Genomic DNA, 19,499 nt, shown 5'->3' with positions numbered 1-19,499 from the left:
ATTCAAGAAGATTAGCCTCGTACTTTGTGTTGAATACTATGGCTACTCCTTCTTTTCCTTGATTGTCATTGCCTGAATATACCATTTTGTATTTATTGCTCAGAAAGATCTCACCAGTTTTGATCTTTTTTTGTTTCAGTCACTCCTATTATGTCGATCTGGTACTTATCTAATTCCTCAGCTAGCTCCGTTTCTTTGCCATTCAGGCTTCTTACATTGATAGTACCGATCTTTAACTCTGGTGATGTTGAGTTGGGGTTTGTTTTCAGATTTGTTCCAGTAGCTGACTTTTCGCTGTTCGCCCTGGTTCCCTGGCGAAAACATCGGGGCCTTGTTTAACCGGGCGACTCCCCAGCTGGCATGAAATTTTGTCATGTTGTACCATCATTTTTTTTTATTATTTTGGTTTAACCAATAAGAATACAATTTGGTCGGCTAAATCCCAAATTGCCAGCCCATCCTCATTCGTTCAGTATCCAAGTAGATACCCAACAGGGTGCACCACGAGAAGGTGAGGATTGGACATTAGGTCAGAAGCCCTGGTCGGTTCTCTGCATTCCTTTAAAGGCTATGTGGAGGTCTCCTCTCAGTTATACAGCTTCGACCCTTAAGCACCCCTCGACCCTTGATTTTTGTTTAGTGTGTCTTTTGAGTGAATGATATCTAAAGACTCCTTGAACAATCTGTTGAAACGATTCTCTCCGAAGTAAAACATGGAGGATGCTTGCCGATTTACCATGTGGTGTTCTTTGAGAATGTGTACTGTGAGTCTGATTCTCCCCCCCTTTGTTTTCCACATCATTTACATGGTTTTTTTCCAGATTGCATAATGCAGAAGCAGAGGATCTTTGAGAAAGGGATTGGCAGGAGAGAGGTTATCTATTAAGCAAATTGTCCTCTTCTAGGTATAATTGAGCATTCTTGAGCTTTTGAGTGAATGATCTCGGAAGACTCCTTGAACAATCTGTCGAAGTAATTCTCTTAAGTAAGGCATGAAGGATGCTTGCGAATTTACTGTGTGACTTTCTTTGAGAATGTTTTCATTGTGAGTCTGCATTTTTCTTCCTTTTTGGTTTCAACATCATTTACATGTTCTTTTTTTTTATGGATTTCAAAATTTCTCCCAGTTTGACCTGCATACACCTTTCCACAAAAAAAAAAAAACCGTGTACACCCAGGATGTTTATAAATAACTTTGTCTTTAGGGGGAATGTAGGAAACTGTATGGTGTCAACTCGTTTGGAGGTTGTTCTGATGTTGACAAATTTTAACTTCAGGCTTTTTTCTCGATGTGTTGCTAACGTAAAGCGAGGATATTATGCTTTTGTAATTAATTTCTGGGTTATCACAAGATGGTTCATTAGAAACTAAAAGTTTCTTTAGTACCTTTTCTGAGTAGCCATTTTGGAGGAACAGAATAAATAGGATTTGAATTCTTTTCTTTTAATTTTTTCATTTTTGAATGTATTTAAAGCTCTATTTTTTAAGATTTCAATTATACCTAATTTTTGTTGAGAGTGATGGAACGAGCTTGCCTCTAGGTGCTTCCTGCCTGTGTGAGTTTCTTTCCTGCAAATTTCTAATGATAATCCTCCAGCAATGCTTTTGTTGATAAGGATGTCTAGAAATGGTAATTTTCCACCCTTTTCTGCTTCTAATGTGAATTTGTTTTCAGATGGTGATTATTCAGGAAATTACAAAATCTTTAAGGCCTTTGTGGGTATGTTTCCAAACAGTAAAAATGTCCTTAACATATTTCCACCATACTCATAGTTTGAAGGTTAACTGTGCTAATAGCTACTTCCTCAAAATTTTTCATGTATAAATTGGTGATTGAAGGAGTTTATCACAGTCATTCATTCAAAAGGCACACTAAATAGAAACCAAGGACCGATCCTTCACTGCTACACTTGGAAATCATTAATTAATACGTGTAACATTCAAGACCTCTCCCATGCTAGCAATCACATGCAGAGTTTACACAACAATGTAGAGACTGCACATAATATACCTAATGATACACATGATTAAATTGTCATTCCAGTCTTTTTAAATTTATATAAATAATAATGAAATGACTGTCAGAAAAAAAAAACATTTAATTTTTTTTTTTTTTTTTACTTATATTAATAACTTCTTGAAAATGCTGTTTGCCATATATACAGCAAAACATGTCAGAGAAATCCTTTCCTTTAGTGTTACAGTGATCAGCATTCATTTTAGACAAATTATGGACTCTACAACCATATTAGAAATAATAGTTTTCATTTCATGTTGTTTTGACCTTCATATTAAGGTCATCATCTGGAGTACACACACACACACACACACACACACACACATATATATATATACATACATATATATATATATATATATATATATATGCAGAGACAAGCTATATTACATTTCACACAGTATGCTAAAGAGACAATGATTTAATCAGTGGTTATTCTACTGGCCTGACAGCTAGTGAAAAATTAGATTAAATTGAATTAAAATAAATGAAATAAAATTACTACATCAAAGCTATGTTCTGTTTAAGACAGACAGCATCAGGGAAAAATTTTTTCCTATAGATAGTTTTATTACAGCAAAATGATGTCCTAATTTAACATGAAAATTGTTATATTAGATTTAAGATCATGGATTACCTATAGTCCTATTTATAATTAACTCTTAGGGAGAAAGGTTATGTGGGTAGAATATGTGCTTTCCATATTCTTGGGATTTTTAGACCATCTAAAAACTAGTATAAAAACTATAAAAATTATTATTAAAAACTATTAGTTTTTAGACCATCTAAAAATGCTCTAAAAATCCCAAGAATATGGAAAGCACATAAGTTTTAAAAGAGGTAAACCGTGAGTAGACATATCGGTACACAATAATACTAATAAATAATCTTTCTACGTGAGTTTTTTCCGTTATTTATTGTGTACCGATGGAAGGCACATATTCTACCTCGTGATGAAATTCATCTCCTATTTAAAGGTATTCACAGACACTTATACTAGGAGTAGAATTTGCCTCACAACCTGTTGATTGGAGAGTGGTGGCACTATACACTAGCCAAACCAGCCCAGGAATATTGTTATTTCTTTTGAGACTATGTTTTGTAAAGAACAAAAATTTCCAAGTTCTTTTATGTAACGTATAATAATCTAAAATATAATAATAATATCTTTTAGGTCTTGAAAATTTTGAACTTTATATGGATCCTCGTAGCCTTGGAGATCGTGATATGCGTCAACCAATAGCAGATCGTGATATGCGGCAACCACCAATTGCTATGGGTGATAAAGATATGCGGCAGCCACCACTTGGTGATCAAGATCTTAGAGCTATACCACCTTCTCAAGCAATGGTAGACACTCGCATTCCATATGATCCACGTTGTCGAGGAATACCAACTGAACCTCATCGACCCTCACCAAGTTCTGGTCCATTTGACCCTAGACTGGGACCCCGTGGATATGATCAGAGGGCTGCAGCATTTGACAGTCGTGGACCTCCTGTAGCACCTCAAAGAAGTGAAGACCCACGTGTTGCTGCAGCTGCCGCCGCCGCTGCTGCTGCTGCAGCAAATGCTGCTACAGCTGCAACTGCTACTAGTCAGCATCTTATACCTCCTGCACCACCTGTTCCAACAAGACAACAGGTAAATACTCATAAATGTTTAAAATTGATACAGTTATGAATATTTACAAATCACCCATTTCTGCAGGCTCAGCCTGCAAACTAACAGTAGGGACTTAACCTTTTTTACATTTCTTTGCTATTGTTTTTGAAATTATATAATTTAAACTCATGTTAAGTCTCATATTATACTAAGATCAATAGTTTTATTCTTTTGTTATAAAATTAAAATATTTTTACTGTTGCATACTATGTTTTTCACAATATGAAAAATACTGAGCACTTGAAAGATTAATGGATGCTTTAATGAAGCAGAAATTTGCTCAAATATAATTTTTAATAATTACATGGTTATGATTCTGTGAGAATAAAATGCTACCTTGTTTATCCATTATTAAAGAGATTTTATCATAGAAGCAAATAAATTTAATTCTACAAGTTTCTATATAAAAGTTACAAATCGTACTTATAGTGAGAGAGAAAGATTATGGAAATTTGAGATCTTCGCATGCTCATGCCAGGCATGATATAAATTGTGTCATTTGATGCTCACCTATGAGGTGGAATGTGGCTGATTTCAAGCATATAATGAATCATTACATGTGTTTTCTAGAGAAAATGTTATGTTAGAAGGAAAAGAATTTTTTGCTTTATCATCACATAATTCACCAATAATTAAGAGAAATTCCCTAACTGTTTGTATTTTAAATTTCTACACTGGAGGTATAAACACAGTTCACAAATATGAAAAAAGTTTTACATGAATATTATACTGAAAAAACTTGATATTAGTATGTCATACATTTTGCTAAATGTGTAAAAATATGCTAACGTGTGTGTGCTCAAAGCAGAAGGAACATGTTACGAAGTCTAATGAGCTACTGCCAGATGCACAACACTTGTGAAACATTGTGATGTGAATGTGTTAATGCATCAGGTATAGATTCAGTTTTGTTTGTTATCCTAGACTCTTCATAAGAGTTCTGTTACATTTATTATATTTGAGTTTATATTTTGTTGCACATGAACAGATTTTCTTGAATATTTATGTAAAATATCCATATATTCTTGAATATTTGTATAACATAAATAATCCAGGATATAAACACAGGCAGTTCTCACTTCATGAGTTGCTCGGTTTGCTTGTTCTTTTTTTTTCTAATTCTTGTATCAACAGAATTGAAAATATGTAATTTAATTGCAATAAATAAATGCTAAACATTCATAGCACACAGCATTTCAAGCCAAGCACATAGCTATAAAATATGGACGAGGGCATCTCACTGACTCACATAACATAAAACTTTTGCTGTGCTGAGTTGGTTGTGCTGTTCTTAATTTTTGCTGTCTTGTCTTATTTGAAATTTATTCCCCTTATTAATACTGTATAGTTTGCCAAAATGAAGTAATACTATGTAGAGTGATGTTAATAAAAAGAAATAGCAAAGAAGAATAACACTGGAAACAAAATATGAGATCATAAGCAAACATGCAGCTGGAAGTGACTGTTAAAGATCTTTGTATGAAATATTACTGAAGCACTTCAATTGTGTGCACTATTGTACATATTTAAACTATATTTTAACTATTTAAATGTTATTTATGTTATTTAAACTATTGTTAATAGTTTAATACTTTTAAGAGTTTAATAACTATTAAACTGCTGTTTTGTTAAATAAAAAGAAATAGCAAAGAGGAATAACACTAAACAAAATATGAGATAAGCAAACATGCAGCTCGAAGTGACTGTTAAAGATCTTTGTATAAAATATTACTGAAGCACTTCAATTGTGTGTACTATTGTACATATTTAAACTTTATTTAAAATTACTATGGTCAAATTCCATTATTAAGACCATAATCCCTATTTTTAGCATGACATCTTTAGGAAATAAATTCCCATTTTCCATGTTCTCACTTTATAAAACATATGTGAAGAATAAATCAAGAACTTCCTGTATATAATTTCATCCAGTCTTTCTTTTCATGTATTGGGCTCGTTAGCAGGTTATGGTCAACTTGGATTCATAGGAACTTAATTAATGCCATGATAAACCAATTAATCTATATGCATGGTATATGTCTTTCGGTCATCTGTGTTCTCAGGTGTTTGTCTTACAGAAGGAAAAAATTCTACCACCTCTGCACAAGATAAACTAATCTTTAGTTAAAAAAAACATTATAAAGGTTCTCTGGTTGTGGACAGAATATGAATCCGGGTCTTTGTAAATGACATTGCTATTATTGATTAAGCTATGGGGCTCTTGCATAATTTTCAAATATATATTTTAGTTATTTTCATAATCAGCTTCTGACTAGATGTTCAGTCTTCTAGTCTTCATATGGTGTACTTCATTAGTAGATATTCCATAGGAATGAATATAGGCTGCTGATTTGAGGAGCTACAGTATTAACTATATTTGTAGTGGAGTTGTAAGTACCATTCATGTCTTATATACAAGGTATGCTCAGAAGTCTTGAGACTGATATTACCACAAGAGTATTGCACATGCCATCTGTTGGCTGACACTTGAAATATTTGTAGCAAACCTTTGACTATCACATGATTGGCATTTGTTGAGTTAATGTGCATTTTGTGAGCAAAGGTGCTTATGTGTTATAACTGTCGTGCTGGAGGAGCAGACAATTGAGTGAGGTCAGCATTTTACCAATCAAATGATTGGTTCCTGCTTCACAACAATGCACCTTGACAATACTGCAGTAATGAAGCAATTTTTGACAATCAGGAAAGTCACTGTCCTTCACTACCATCCTATTCATTGGACTTGCTCCAGCTGATTTTTTTTTTTCTTCTCCAAAACTGAAATTTTTATTGAAAGGTTATCATTTCCAAACACTAAATGAGATTCACAGTGCATTTACAAGGGATCTGAACAGCATTCTGAAAAAGGTGTTTCTAGATGGCATCAGCAAAATGACTGAACATGCAAACAAGCGCATCAGTCTTGAAGTTTAATTTTAGAGCGGTGTATTTATTAATTGTTGTTTTACATTAATTTTATCAGGACTTTTGAGCCACTGATTGTATATAGTATACAGAGTAAAAGTTTCTGTTGCTTGATGGTTGAAGATTTTTTGAAGCAGTAGTAGTAGTAGTGTACCTTATGGTATTTTTCCCATCATTAATCAATAACTGATAAATTATTGATTATTGAAACAAATAGCTAGTGGATTGAAAATTGGGGTAGCTTAGAATGTGTTAATTACAGGGCATGGTATACGAGTGCATGTTGTTGAATGGTTCCTTGCAGATATTCATAAATGCTGCTTTTCAGATGAAATTTTCCGGTTTGCTCTGCATGAGAGAAAATCAAACAGTTATTTAATTTATAATAATTATACAGAATAAAAAAAAATATTTTTTTCAACTATCTTTTAATTTTCATTTAAATTTACATATTGTAAAGTTCACACATGAAAAAAATATTACAATGATTCTAGCTACTGTCAGGTGATAATTGTAAAAAGGATTGTATTCATTTATTATAGAACTCTAGAATAGGAGTGCCTACCACAGGATCTCCAGTGATTTCTCAGCAGTCTCCAGGGCAGTCTCCTCGTCAGACTAACTCATCTCTTGTCCAAGCAGCCACAGCTGCAGCCACAGGAGGACCACCTAATGACCAAGAGAAAGTAAGTTGTCTTATTATTTTAACTTTTTCTTTTGAGTATAGGAAATATTACAGGATACATTTGTGCATGTATAGACACACACACAACACAGAATATAAAACATTCTCCAGTGATAACCGAAGATCTGGAAAAGAACAATCCCCCCCCCCCACCCACCCGCAATGCTATAAACAATTGTACGCATGACAATTTTAGCATGTTGATTCCTCATGGCTCTAGTTGCCATGAAGCTAATCCAACCGACCACTACAAGGTGTAGGAAAGGAAGGAGGGTAGACATTTGCTGAAGTATATTAAAAAAAAAAAAAACAGCCTTAGTGCTGAATTGAATAGTCTTTATTTTGTATGTAAAAGGCTTATTGTTTCAAATTCTACTTTTAAGTGGTTCTTGTGCCATAGAAAACAAACTATGAAACATGGAAGCACAAAAAAGTTTATTAACACATTCACACTGGGATGTGTTTTGTGTTGTATTGGTGCTAAGGCACAACACAGCCCAGTGTGAATGTATTAATAATGTATATACATGGGTATTTTGATTTGAAGCTTGATCTCAAACTGAAGATGACCTTGCAGGTCATCTTCACTCATCATCAAATTCCCGATCTGTAGCCTCAAGAGGATATATAGGATGCTACGACATTACTACTTGATTATTTCGTATTATTACACTTCATCTTCTAAGGCACTTGTAACTGCATCAATCCGCCTAGATCTTTCTCATTTTCTGGATCTTTCCCCTGCCATCCTGGCATCAAACTCCTCATTTGTTAGTTTTTCCTCATCCATTTAAGTGACCATCCTGCCTTCAATTAGTTCTGCATACACATTCTTGAATGCTTAAAAAAAAAAATATCAAGTTCCATTATGATATTTTAATTTTTAATATGGTTCTGCCATTGATGCCATCTATTCGCTTCTTATATTTTCCTTATGGTTCTTATATCCATGGTCTCCAGTCTTTAATCACCTACTTTATTTCCAATCCAACTCTCAGTTCCATGTATTAAATTTGGTTTGAACACTGCTAGTGTAGTATTCTGTTTTAGTTTAGTATCATGTATATTGCTAGTTTATTATTTTGTATAAATTTATACCCCATATAATTTATTCTGCTGGTTCTCCAATTTTTTTTTGTTGATGGGTTGTGAATGGTGGAAGTAGAGAGTTGTAAATGCCCTCCATCGATGGGTCTTTGGACTCCCTGGAGGTGTCACATAATAATAATAATATGTATTCAGATATACAAAAATATTTTGGGAAAATTTGGAGAAAAGAGCAAAGCTAATAATAATGGCAAATACCTGTTGGATTTCTGCTCAGGATATGGACTGGTTATTACTAATTCCATGTTCCAACGTAAAAATGTGCAGAAATTCACATGGAGAGAAGAGGCAAGGAAAAAGAAAAGTCTCATTGACTATGTTATTGTTGACAGTGATGTTTTCTCCCTGGTGCAGGACACCAGAGTATACAGAGGATTCGAAATTGGAAGTGATCGCCATTTAATCTTGAGTAGGATAAAATTGAATTTCATATTGAAAAGAAGAACATGTAAGAAAGTTTTAAAGAGAATAAAAGTTGAGCAGCTCTCAGATGTGAAGTGTAGACTAAAATACACAAATATTGTTAAAGAAAAAATGAAAGTTTGAGAACATGAACCAAACTTTGGAGATTCAGTGGCAAGTCCTGAAGAAAACACCAATTGTTTCAGCCAGAGGGGCATGTGGTCAGGTGGTCTGCAAGGATAGAAAAATTAGAACTCCATGGTGGACACAGGAAGTTAAAGAGGCAGTGAAGGAAAAGAAGAAAAGATATAAAAAGTTCCTGGCAAATAATTAGTTTGTGCTCTTAGAGAATACAGAAACAAATGCAAGAAAGCTAAACACTGTGTAAAACTGGCTAAACAAAAGTCATGGGAGGACTTTGGCAAGAACATAGAAAATAAATATCAAGAAGGTGCAAGATATTTTTGAGGTTGTTGAAGAAGCTCAAAAATGGAGGAAAGAGTGCTGTAAAAGGAATTAGAGATGATAAAGGTGACGTGAAAACTGGAGAAAAAGATATCCTTGAAGTATGGAGTAATTACTTCGAAAAATTGCTAAATGGAACAAGCAATGATAACAAAGTGGTAAAAAACACTCAACAGGCATATAGTCAGGAATACATATCCATACCCGAAGTAGAAAAAGCCATCAAAGGCTTGAAATGTGGAAATTCAGCAGGAGTAGATGATATTTGACCAGAAATGCTGAAGTATGGTGGTATAAAAGTCTTACAGTGGCTGCACTGCATATTAGTAATAACAGTTCTGAAGGCCTGGATAGAGGGACGAATTCCTGATGATTGGAGTAGAGCTCTCCATATATAAAAAGGGAAATAAAACTGAATGTGAGAACTACAGAGGTATATCCCTACTGAGTGTTCCTGGTAAGATATATGCAAGTATACTTGAGAAACGGTTAAGAAGGATTGTGGAAGAGAAGCTTGGTGAAGAACAAGCTGTATTCAGGCCGAATAGAGGCAGTCAGGATCAGATTTTCACTTTATGATAGATAGTTGAGAAATCATGGGAATATAACAAAGATCTGTATTTAAGTTTTGTCAATCTGGAAAAAGCATATGACAAGGTGCCAAGAGAGAAGCTATTCAAAATGCTACAGTTATATGGTGTTAATGGGGCATTATATCAAGCAATACTTAGTCTTTATTTGAGTTGTAAGTTAGCAGTTAGAATTGAAGCAAGTACAGGAAGGTGGTTTAATGTTAAATCTGGTGTCAGAGCAAGGATGTACATTATCCCCTCTGTTATTCATTATCTATATGGATACAAAACCACTAAATTAGCTGTATATAAACTGAATACAGTGTTCAAACCAATTTTAACTTATGGATCTGAGAGCTAGGTTCGAAGTAAAACACTTAACCAAAGACTAGAGACTGCAGATATGAGAGTCGTGAAAAATATTAGGGGCATGAACAGATGGCATCAATGGCAATATCATATTAAAAACAAGGATATTATGAAAGAACTTGACATTGTCAGCATCCAGCAATGTATTAGCAGAGCTAATCTTGGGTGGTATGGTCACTTAAGCTGAATGGGAGAGGAAAAATTAGCGAAACAAGTGTTTTCTGCCAAGTTGGCAGGAAAAAGACCTAGAGGAAGACCACGATATAGGTGGATTGATACAGTAAAAAGTGCTTTAGAAGACAGAAATATAAGAACTGATAATAATTGGCATCTTTATAGGTAACGGACTGATTTGGAGGAAAATTGTAGATAGGAAGTTAGCAATGGTGTAAATTTTTCATGTTGTACTATCATATCCTGTACACCCCTTGAGGGTATATATATCAGGAATTTGATGATGATGATATGTATTCTTGATGGCATTGATGTTATCAAATTCATAGCTAAACGACTTTTATTGTGTGACAGTTTCAATAATTGGTAAAATATCCTGCCATTAATGTCCTTGGTAACTGCCTCAGTGCCAAAGCATTTCTATGCCTTTGCTCCTTAATCACACATGTTATTTCCTACTCCCATAGTCACATACTGTTATCACCCTCATGTGACTCACTAGGATCATCTGCCTAAACATCAGAATCATATACTATCTCAGCCTCACACCAGATGGTCTCAAAGCAATTATTACTACTGCTTTCTCTTAAGTTCCACATGGAAAGGATAAAATCTTCTGGGATCATCAGTAATAACCCACTTCTTTTATCTTTTGTGTCTTTTTTGAAAAAGTGCTGTATCCTTTCTATTCCATTCCTGAGTGCATCAACCTCCATTAATCATTTCTATCAAGGTCACAAACTCTTCATCGTTTTCCTAATACTCCTGCATTGGTGTAAAAGCACAGTAGATTGCCCCTGATCCCTCCTTCCTATAGTTCTTCACCTCATTATTTGAGTCCTTTGACTTTGTTTCTCCTATCAAGGCTATACCTATCATTATCTTGCGTTATTTCATCATTTATGTCACACCAGTTAGTATTTTATATTTGAAGTCTCACCATCTATTTTTCAACTGACCACACACACACTTACACCACTCTCATCAACATTCCACCCAACTTCACATTGTCAGGCTCACCTAGATGCAATCTATCTGCAGCAAGCAGCTCTTCTCTAATTTATCCCACAAATCAAATCCTCTCTTTCTGAACATTCTAGCTATCATATTATTTAATCATTGCCCTTCTTCTCAGTTCCTTGATGTCATACCTTGGCAACACTCTTGCATTATTTTGCTCCAAACTCTTCTCTAGCAACACTCACAAATTTCCCTACCTTATTCACACTCCCTCTCCTATGTGTATCTTGATCTTCAGTTTTTATATATGAATTTTATCATCTTGATTCCTTTTATAGTACTCTTTTCTTCATTTCTAAGCTTTTAGAATAGCATTGAGAATATTTTGTCATCTTTTTTATATTTATTTTTAATATTGTTGAAAAGGCCTGAAGCAGCATGAAATAATCATATTTCTCTAGATCAGTTTTGCTTGTTTATCTTGCACCTATTATCATTTAAAAAAAAAAAAATATATATATATCAATTTTATTCCCTACTGTAATCTCAAAATTGAAAATGATCAAAGAACTTCGATCTTGATGAGAAATTGGGATGTTGTTGTTGTTGCAAAAGAATGATAGAGGAGAAAGATATCGAATTCTGCAAAAGCCACCACCTAAGCATAACCTAACTATTTCAATAGCCAAAAAGAAGAAGATACACGTGGATTGCACCATGGAATAATATCAGTTGTTGATATTATTATCTTATTATTTATTAATAAGCTTTATTATTTTATTCTGCTTATTATCTGATCTGCTTTTATGAATCCTTTATCAAGAAAACATTTATAAGAGCTTTAGATGACCAGTCTCTAGATCTCTTGAAGTTACCACTTGGATTATGTCCCCATATATATTAAAGGAATTTCTGAATGTATTGCTGAAGTTCTAAAATCTTAATATTGCACTATCCTTTTGTCCTGTCAGGGATATTTCTACCTTCCTTTCTTCATCTCAAGACAATTTTTCTCTGCTCAGCTTTCCAGGTGTCTATCAGATCTCTTGCTCCTGTGCTTTGTCTTACTTTGGACATTCTGGCAGATCTACAGCCATCCATTATGAAGAACATATATATCCAGTATTTTGAACCAGAACAGTGTGTCCTAGCAGAACAAGGCCATCTTGACTAAACATAGTCCTTTGGAAGAAAACTAAACTTTTACATAAAAGTAGATTCCTTATGGAGTGATAATATAAGAAGAGTTGTGAGGTCCTTTTTACACTAACCAATTTTCCTTCTTTTTATGGTATCTAAAAGTTCATGTGATTTCCCCATTTGTTCCAGTACTTCCTGATTGTACGTGTTTGCTGTCCATGGGATTTTTAACATTCATCTGTATAACCACATCTCAAAGGCTTCAAAGTGTCTTTTTATTGATGTTGTCTTCAAGGTCCAAGTTTCTGCACTGTACAGCAGTACAGACCATACATAGCATTTAACCATGTGTGCTCTAAGCTCTAAATTTAAACTGCGGTTACACAGTGTTGATTTCATCAAGAGAAAATTTTTTTTTGCCATTTCAATTCTAACTTTTATTTTCATTTCTGGATTGCAATCATCATTTAGCCAGCATCTGAGATATTTAAACTTTGCCACTCTTATGTCATCAACTTGAACAGATGCCTTTTGGTTCCAGTATAAGTTTTGGTACATGTACCTTAATGAAACCAAGATTATTATTCTTCACAGGGAAGAATTTGCTAAACTAACAGTTAAATTAGGAAAATTATCGGATTTACAAGGTAAGCTTTATGCTTGGATTGCTTTCTCAAAAAAAATGTTGAAATCATCATCATCAAATTCCTGACATATATCCTCAAGGGGGTGTACAGGATATAATAGTACTACATGAAAAATTTACATCATTACTAACTTTCTATCTACAATTTTCCTCCAAATCAGTCTGTTACCTGTCAAGACTCCAACATTTTCAGATCTTATATTTCTATCTATCAGATCTTATATGGGCATGGACAGTAGGGTTTTTTCCTCTAGTTTATCCTGGGGTTTTTCATCCTACAAAGCAGGCAAACTGGCCTTGAGAACTCAACACTATGGACATAGATACACTGGGGGAATAGGGCTAACCACCTTATCCTGTGAAAGGTTTGAGGACCGATGATTAATAAACCCCTCGACACCGCAAGGTAAAAGAAGGAAAGGAAGATGAGATATTTCTATCTTCTAAGGCACTTTTTACTCATGTCAATCCACTTATATCTTGGTCTTCCTCTGGTTCTTTTTCCTGCCAGCCTAGCAGAGAACACTTGTTTTGCTAATCTTTCCTATCCCATTCTATTTAAATGACCATACCATCTGAGATTAGCTCTGCTAATGCATCCCTGGATGCTGACAATGTCAATTTCTTTCCTAACATCCTTGTTTTTAATATGATATTTATGATATTACCATTGATGCCATCTGTTCATGCCCTAATCTTCCTCAGGACTCTCATATCTGCGGTTTCTAGTCTTTGGTCAAGTGTTTTACTTCTGATCCAGCTCTCAGATACATAAGTTAAAATAGGTTTAGACACTGTTCTTGTATACAGCTAATTAAGTGTATTGACTAATTTCTCTCTTATTCCATATAAATTTATTCAGTTGCCTTCCTACCATACCAGTTTTGTTGATTCTGTTGTCTGTTTCCATATTTAATTTATCATCTTCACTAAAAATCATGCCTAAGTAGCTGAAATGTTTCACTTGTTGTATAGGTTCTCCATTCACAATGCAGTTGATATTTTTAGTGCTTCTGCCTATTTTCATAATCTTTGTCTTGTTATTGCTGACTTTCATATCATATCTGTTACAACAGTTATTCAATTTAGACAGGGAATCTTACAGACTTGTAGCAGATTATTTATAAGTATAACTTCATCCACATAAAGCAGAGAGCTGACATTAACATCTCCAATTTTGATATCAGGTTTAATACCATTTTTCTTCAATAATGCGATCCATATAGATAATGAATAATAGAGAGGATAATATACATCCTTGTCTGACACCAGGTTTAACATTAAACTATCTTCCTAGTGTACTTCCTTCAATTCTGACTGCTGACTTACAACTTAAATAAAGACTAAGTATTGCTTGATATAATGCCCCATTGACACCATATAACTGTAGTGTATTGAACAGCTTCTCTCTCTTGGCACCTTGTCATATGCCTTTTTCAGATCTACAGAACTTAAATACAGATCTTTGTTATATTCCCATGATTTATCAACTATTTGTCATAAAGTGAAGATCTGATCCTGACAGCATCTATTTGGCGTGAATCTGGCTTGTTCTTCACCAAGCTTTTCTTCCACAATCCTTCTCAACCGTGTCTCAAGTATACTTACATAAATCTTACCAAGAACACTCAGTAGAGAAATACCTCTGTAATTCTCAGTTTTATTTCCCTTTTTATACATGGGTACTATGAGAGCTCTGCTCCAATCATCCGGAATTCGTACCTCTGTCCAGGCCTTCTGAACTATACAGTGCAGCCACTGTAAGACTTTTATATCTCCATTTGAGCATTTCTGGTCGAATATCATCTACTCCTGCTGCCTTTTGCATTTCAGGCCTTTGATGGCTTTTTTTACTTCAAGTATGGATATGTATTGTTGACTGTATACTTGCATGTTTTTTTACCACTGTGCTATCACTGCTTGTTTCATTTAGCAATTTTTTGAAGTAATTTCTTTCCTCAATTTCTGAACTTCTTCAACAACCTCCAAAATATCTTGCTGCCTTTATTTTCTGTGTTCTTTCCAAAGTCTTCCAATGACCTTCTGTTTAGCTAGTTTTACACACTGTTTAGCTTTCTTACATTTGTCTCTGTATTCTCTAAGAGCAGAAGCTGACTTATTTGCCGGGAACTTTCGATATGCTTTCTTCTTTTCCTTCACTACCTCTTTAACTTCCTGTGTCCACCATGGAGTTCTGATTTTTCTATCCTTGCAGACAACCTCACCACATGCCTCTCTGGCTGAATCAATCAGTGTTTTCTTCAGGGCTTGCTGCTGTCTCTCCAAGGCTTGTTTCCTGTTCTCAAACTCTTTCATTTTTTCTTCAATAATCTTTGTGTCTTTTAGTATACAGTTAACATGTGAGAGCTGCTCAACTTTTATTCGCTTTAAAAACCTTCTTACATGTTTCTTTTCAATATGAAATTCAATTTTATTCTGCTTAAGACTAAATGGTGATCACTTCCAATTTGAAATCCTGTGTACACTCTAGTGTTGTTCACCAGTGAGAAATCATCACAATCAACCATAACTTCAGTCTATTTTAGAATGGAAGACATTTACAGACCGATGCAAAAATATGAACGATTATATCGTAAACAAAAATTTACTGCTGACAACACTCCTAATAATAAATGGGTTATGAGCATTTTTTGATGCCTGTTATCTGATTTTGAGGCTAGTGTGTTGGCTGAAGGCAACGATTTTGCTGTGGTACCTGAATCCATTCCATATTTTGATTTTTTTTTTTTTTTTTTTTTATGCATAATATTGAATGCAATCTGTTGGGACTTTCAAGCGAGGGCACACAGTCAGTGAGGCAAGTGCTTGGATATGCACTTGCCTCACTGCCAAATTTCTATTAGAAATTCATTCCAGATTGTTTACATCTCAATAAACCTTTAGTGCACTTAAAAAAAAAAAAATGAAAATAAGATTTAAATTGGGTGGTGTAGGGCAAGGGGCATTTCAAACAAGCTCCATTATTATCTCATCTGAAATTTGATAAGACATTTTATTTGTGTATAGATTTCTCCAGCAATGGTGTCGCTTCTGTATTAGAACAGAAGGCTGGAAAATGTTTTAAATCAATAGCTTTCATTAGGAGAAACTAGGAAGTTGAAAACTGAATTATTCAACTTTTGAAAAGGAGGCATTAGCAAGAATTATGTAGATATTTGCTTTTAAAATATTTTTTTTTACTGAATCAGTCTATTATTGTATAAACTGATCATCAGCTTATCTCCTTTTAATTTACACAAAGGATAAAAGCTAAAGGATAATTAGGTGAGCATTAGTACAGAATGTAATATAGATATGTCTTATGTTTCTGGAAGTAAAATTGTAATAGCAGATTACTTGTCTAGATTTTTAGCCAACCAGAGATATTGAACAGTAAGCTCAGTAAAAAATATGAAATACTTGTAATGAAGTGTACAGTAATTACTAGCACATCTCAGTTTATAATGTGGAATAGGCATAAAATAATTAGAGCCTAAGAGAAATACTGAAATAATGTATATGTTGATAAAGATGACTTAGTCTTGATTAAACAGGAATATAATAATAAATTTGGAGATTTGTGTTGTAGGTCTTAGAGAGAGAGAGAGAGAGAGAGAGAGAGAGAGAGAATAACTTAGGTTTTGTATATGTTTATTGATTCTAGTTTGACAGACAGTGTTTCCATAAAACCTTGATGTCTTTTCATATGTTTTCAATGGTATGAAAGGAAATATACCGAATTGTGCCACTTCAGGTAGTAGCAGTAGATGAGACCATTTTTCATTGTTGGATCCTTGCCAACAATGAAAAATGTAATAAATGTAGCCTAGTTGTAATTGATATGTTAGATCTTAAAGTTACTAAGAATGATAAATTGCAGTTTCCTGATTTCTCATAAATTGTAGGTCTCTAATTATTTTTACAGTTATATAAACTATTGAATGTCAAGAAGATCCTTTACCATTCCTTGTATATCCACAGTGTAATAGCAGTGTGAAAGTGAATACAAGCATTCAGACAATCCTGTCAAACTTAATGGAGTGATTGTCTTCTACATGCTCTCTTTGCAAATGTATTTACATTATTAGTTTGATCCAATATTTCCAAATGAATTCAATGTAACTGTAGCTGCCCTGAACTTCACTACATTTTACTCTTTATTTCTTGGATTTCTTTTCATTGCACATTTCCATCTTTTAATTATGTCAGCTAGAGTTAAACTTGGGTGCTCTAATTGTGTTGCAATTGTACAATAGATTAATGTTTAATATGGGAATTAACTTTTGTGTTATTGACATGCAGTATGCAAGAACACGGTTATCCAAAATTTTTCAAAACAGAGTGTATGCCAAATTGAAAAACTGGAAATTTTTTATGACAATTATTTTCATTCTTTAGCTATGAATTAAGAAGGTAATATATAATATTGCTATTATTTTTTTAGGCTGCCCTCATTCTCCAGGTGCTACAACTTTCTGACCAACAAATTGCTTTGTTACCCCCAGAACAACGTCAGAGCATCATGATTCTCAAAGAACAATTCACTCGAAGTCAACAACAGCAGCAATAATATCTAATCACATGAAAAACATTATGTACTTCATAAATTCATTTTGTGGTGTAAGGACATCATTTCATCTTCTGAAAGCAAAAAATGTTTGTTTGTTAAAATAGACTGAATAAATGCTAATAAGAGAAGAATAGAGAAATAAAGTGTCCTCTCTCTCTCTCTTAAAAATGAGATAGAAAGGAAACTTGCATGCCTTGGGCTAAAAATATTTAAAATACATTTTCACTTCTAGCTCAGTTATTTTATTTTGATCAACAAAATAACACCGAGTTGTGCCATTTTTATGCAAGCCTAATAAATGTGTAACAACAACAACATCAAAAAATTATTGAGATTAATACTAAATGCACCATACATTTTTCAAAGAACATTAAATGACATTAAATTGTAGTATATAATTTTAATTTGCCTGTGAAATTTTATTGAAATATTATTTTGAAATTTACTTAAATTTTAATTTTTCCAAACAGCTTAAGGTAAATTAACAGTCTCATATCTGGATAATTTTCTTTCAGCCATATGTCAGTTTCTTGATAAAAAGACTTCAGTTCAAATTCTCTCTGTGACTGAATGAATTTTATATAATATTATTCAGGCTGACTTAGCCAATCTTAATCAGCAGCAGACTTTTTTTCCTCTCTGAAATTATGTTTTCTTCTTATAAAACAGGAATTGCATTTAAACTCAGTCCACAAAAATATACCTAAGAGCAAGAAATGGATTACGCAATCACTCCTAAACAACTGTGACTCAACATCAGGCTAAATGACTTTACCTAGTATATGTAAAAGTGGTTAAATTCATTATTTTTCACTTTTTTTTTTCTCATGATACTTTTTATGTTTTTTGCATAAGTAAGTCTTGCTTTGTTATAAAAGTTATAGTATCCTTCAGCATAACAGTCCTTGCATGTTGGGATTACTGAAAGTGGCTCCCCCTCCCTCCCACATTTGGTCTCCAGTTTAATTAGAAAATAACTAAAGGACTTTAGTTATTTTCCTTCCCCTCTTCTAACATACAGTTCAAGCAACATTTTTCAAGGGAATGCCAAACACTGTTGGGACCCAGAATCTACCTCATTCAAGTGTGCAGATCTGCAGGCTGGCCATTAGGATATGTCACATGGGACCAAACCCGATTACTATCAGATCAGGGTAAAGCCTCCACTAGTGTACTGTACATGGGATTGAACCTGAACACCATCAGGTTCAGTCCTATGTACAGTACCCTAGTGGAGACTTTCCAACCAATGAATGAACAATCATGTTGCCGTATTGTGCCTGGAGGATGGATGTATGACATGTAGGGCTTGAGGCCATGCAGTGATCTAAAGACTTAGTGCTGTCTGTGTAGGAAATGTTCGCAAGTCTTTCACCCTCACTCTATACGTCTACTTTTTAATTAAGTGCATCACTTAATAATTAAAAAGTAGATCAAAAAAAGCACAACACAAAATAGCAAAAATATTTATAAGAAATAAAAAAAAAATCCAACAAAAACATAAAAATAACAAAAACATTGGTGTAGCAAAGAAAAAAAATTCATGTCCACTTTCCATGCCAACTTTTATAATCTTGAGAAATATAATTGTGTATACCACCATTACTCTCATACATCTAAATCTCAACTGCTTTTTCTGATGGAATCTCGGCTGGGTGGCCATGGCAATCCCTGTTCCCCTGAACAAAACTAGCCAAATTACACACTGCTTGCTAGTATCTGCAGTCTACAAATTCTCAGTCTGTCTTAAAAATCTACACTCAGTAATCCTGATATCATCTTTAACATTCCTTTTTAGCTTC

The 19,499-nt window shown here is 34.0% G+C and overlaps 1 protein-coding gene across 2 annotated transcripts in view; it reads left to right on the top strand.

Annotated features, from left to right (window-relative positions):
• Positions 1–17,840, top strand: part of CstF64 (cleavage stimulation factor subunit 2 CstF64) — a 145,898-nt gene extending 128,058 nt beyond the window's left edge. For both annotated transcript variants that reach the window (XM_090411843.1, XM_090411842.1), the window contains exons 10-12: positions 3,192–3,661; positions 7,150–7,293; positions 17,572–17,840. In XM_090411843.1, coding sequence (XP_090267969.1) covers positions 3,192–3,661; positions 7,150–7,293; positions 17,572–17,697 — 740 coding nt within the window. In that variant the 3' untranslated portion in view covers positions 17,698–17,840. The remainder of the gene's footprint in view (positions 1–3,191; positions 3,662–7,149; positions 7,294–17,571) is intronic.
• The last annotated feature ends 1,659 nt before the right edge of the window (positions 17,841–19,499 follow it).

Source organism: Typopeltis vanoorti, chromosome 22, assembly GCF_054136105.1.
Source record: "Typopeltis vanoorti isolate ZY-2024b chromosome 22, IOZ_Tvanoo_1.0, whole genome shotgun sequence".
Classification (NCBI taxonomy): domain Eukaryota; kingdom Metazoa; phylum Arthropoda; class Arachnida; order Uropygi; family Thelyphonidae; genus Typopeltis; species Typopeltis vanoorti.
Note: the sequence above shows the minus strand (reverse complement) of the source record. Positions and strands in the feature narration are given on the sequence as shown.